The 2,744-nt window shown below is 44.3% G+C and overlaps 1 protein-coding gene across 1 annotated transcript; it reads left to right on the top strand.

Moving 5' to 3' along the window:
* Positions 1–1,640: 1,640 nt before the first annotated feature.
* On the top strand, positions 1,641–2,519 carry LOC130134992 (uncharacterized). The gene has a single exon (XM_056303138.1). It carries the CDS (start codon positions 1,736–1,738, stop codon positions 2,252–2,254), a length of 519 nt encoding a protein of 172 aa, XP_056159113.1. The 5' UTR covers positions 1,641–1,735; the 3' UTR covers positions 2,255–2,519.
* Positions 2,520–2,744: the final 225 nt, after the last annotated feature.

The following is a 2,744-nucleotide window of genomic DNA, read 5'->3' as shown; positions in this document are numbered from 1 at the left end:
CATTCATCGGTGGTGTCTTCCCAGTAAAGAAGGCCTTGCCAATGACTGGCAGATTTTGATTTGATCGGATCAGATGGCCCGTCAAGCAATCTACCAAACCAGGGCAAACCTGCCAATGAAGAGCTGAATTACAAAGTTCATTCATCAAAGGGGCAACGGGTGGGTTTGTGCATTTCATGTTTTTTCATTGGGTCTCGATAGAGATCAAAGGTTTTGAGAGATCTATATCACGAGTAAAGTAAGAAACGTTTCGCCTACAAACTCACCACCCAAATTCTAACTTCCTTTGGTTACTTCCCCAGATTAGATCATCAAAACCATTTCAAGAAGTGGAGAACTATAATGCATTTGCAAATTGACTCCGCTACGAGTGATGAATTATTGCACCACATGAAAGCCCAAAGCCATGTAAAGGCAGTTCATCTAACAGCAATTCGTAAAAAAAAACAATGCAGCTCGTGTAAAAGTATTCTTCTTATGACCATATAGCAGCACTATGACTAATTATATGCTTAGAAGAAAATAAAAAGAGGGTTGTGGGTGTTTAAGGAAGCAAAGATAAGGCCAAAGCCAGTGCGGAAGGAAAAGCGAGTTGATCACCGTGTCAAAGCTCCACCTGAGTTTTCTTAAATGCCTTTGCTCGTGCAGCCATACCTCTCTCTTCGCCACAAATCATTTGTCTGTGTTTGTCATTTTATTCAGTCATATCTGTCGTGCCATGCCTTTAATAGTCGATTCAATTAACTGAAATGGCAAGAGAGCCACCAAATCAAGGAATTGGGTTAAGGTTGGTTGAGATTCCCACAAATCAGGTTTTCAAAGGACCGGATTGGAAAGGATAAGGACTTCTCTGCTTTCAAATTGCACGAAGCCAGTTTGATATGATTTCAATCCTTAAAAAAGCAAAGTCTACGCATCACGATAGGATTCATGTTCACAACTATCAAAGTTGCCTAAAATGAGTTCATCCAAGAAAGGATCCCATAAAATATGAGAGACCCTGCCCGACAATATGGCATGTTTATACACAAATCTTACAATCCTATGAAATACAATTAGTAGTAGAATCTTGTACCAGTAATTGTAGTTTTAGCATTTGAAGGTGATGAAATTGTGCAACTTACTCCAATGACATCGAAATGTGTTAACGCATCGAATAGAGACATCCCTATCCCCATCCCCATGGGAAGGATATGACACTCAGTAGCTCTAAGTTCTACATAATGTTAATAAAAAAAGCACAAAAACAAATCAGATTCACAGAGCAGGTCTCCCATTCAATCGCTTTCTTTTAGTGGCCCAAACGAGCAAAATTATTTGCTCATCTAACGTGCACTCCAAGCCCGAAACGTCCAGCCGCAAATCAGAAGGTGTCGACATGCCCCATCCCCATCTCTGGTCCCATATCCCTGCGCAGAGAAACCGACCTCCATTCATTCATTCACGCCTGAACGTGCTCCCCAAGACAACACTTGACGACATTTTCCTTCGTTCGTAGTTAGACAAGTTTCCACAGAGTTCACACGGATTGCTTCAATAATTAATAGCTAAGCTAAGAAATACGGCAGAGAAAAGGCGTGTGAAAAGATCGCCAAATTTGATAGAGTGCTACAGTTGAACCACCGCCTCGTGAGCCTCTATAAATAAGGGCCTCTCTTCCTCTCAGTTCTCATCATCCAGAGAGCTAATCCTGTGTCAAGACTGAAACAGAGTCGAGGGATATACTAAACAGAGGATGAAGATGAGAATGGCTCACGAGGGAAGGCATCATCATGGTCCACATCTTCGTCATGAGATGGGTAATGGAGGCGGGCATGGTCCCCGCGCAGGAGGACCTCTCCTTGGGCATGGTCTCGGAGGGCATGGGTTTCGTGGACATGGGCATCATCTGAGGGGTGTTGTTGGACATGGGGGTCATGGTCATGGTCATGGACATGGGCATCATCTGATGGGTCTTTTAGTCCATTCGGGTCATGGACACGGACACGGACACGGGCATCATATGAGGGGTCTTTTAGTCCATGGGCATGGATTTTTCAAACATGGTCATCATGGTCATTGCCATGGTCACAGTCATGGTCACAAAGGGAGGCGCCATGCGCATGGCCGGTGCGGGAAGCGTCATACCTGTGCGGGTCAACTGGTACCGGAACAGGAACAGCAACAGGAACAAGAAGAGGAACAGGAAGTCGCGGCTGCGACGCCCGCTCCGATAACCGAGCAACTCGGTACTCTCGCTCTGACTGCAGACTAGAGAGGACGCTTGGAGTTGGGGCTTGGACAATAACGACGCCGTGTCAGCAACAATGTGTCCTGGGGATTTCGTGTTTTTGGTTCCTTCCCAATAAACAGTACCAGTTTTATCCTTTTGGGTTTATTTGGCTGGATGATCAGATTCAGCGGTTGAAGTGTTGTGGGGGTTAGTGGAAGTTTCTTTGTACCGTTCGTGTACCAATATTATGCAATGGTACACTACAAATTAGTGAGATGATATCGACCTTTTGAGGCGTCGGAGCAAATGATTCCATATGTCTTGTGCAGAAGATTTGAAGGTTTAGAAACGATATGATACTGAGCTCATCGAGAGCACCATTAGCATGCATGAACAGATTGACCAGATTTAATTGAGAGATGAGGGCTTTCACAGCAACCATCGTCGACAATTGCATATGCTTTCCATCTTTGTCATTCAAGTAACTACGGCAATCCAAATTGGCGATCAAGAAATCAAGCATCTTCTACTG

This window comes from Syzygium oleosum, unplaced genomic scaffold, assembly GCF_021117445.2.
Source record: "Syzygium oleosum isolate NSW1041296 unplaced genomic scaffold, Sole_v2.1 Sole_v2.01, whole genome shotgun sequence".
Taxonomy (NCBI): Eukaryota; Viridiplantae; Streptophyta; class Magnoliopsida; order Myrtales; family Myrtaceae; genus Syzygium; species Syzygium oleosum.
The sequence above is the reverse complement of the archived record's forward strand: the minus strand, read 5'-3'. Positions and strand labels throughout refer to the sequence as shown.

Excerpts from the sequence above, each read along its gene's own strand:
- LOC130134992 (XM_056303138.1), top strand. The coding sequence starts at position 1,736 with ATGAAGATGAGAATGGCTCACGAGGGAAGGCATCATCATGGTCCACAT.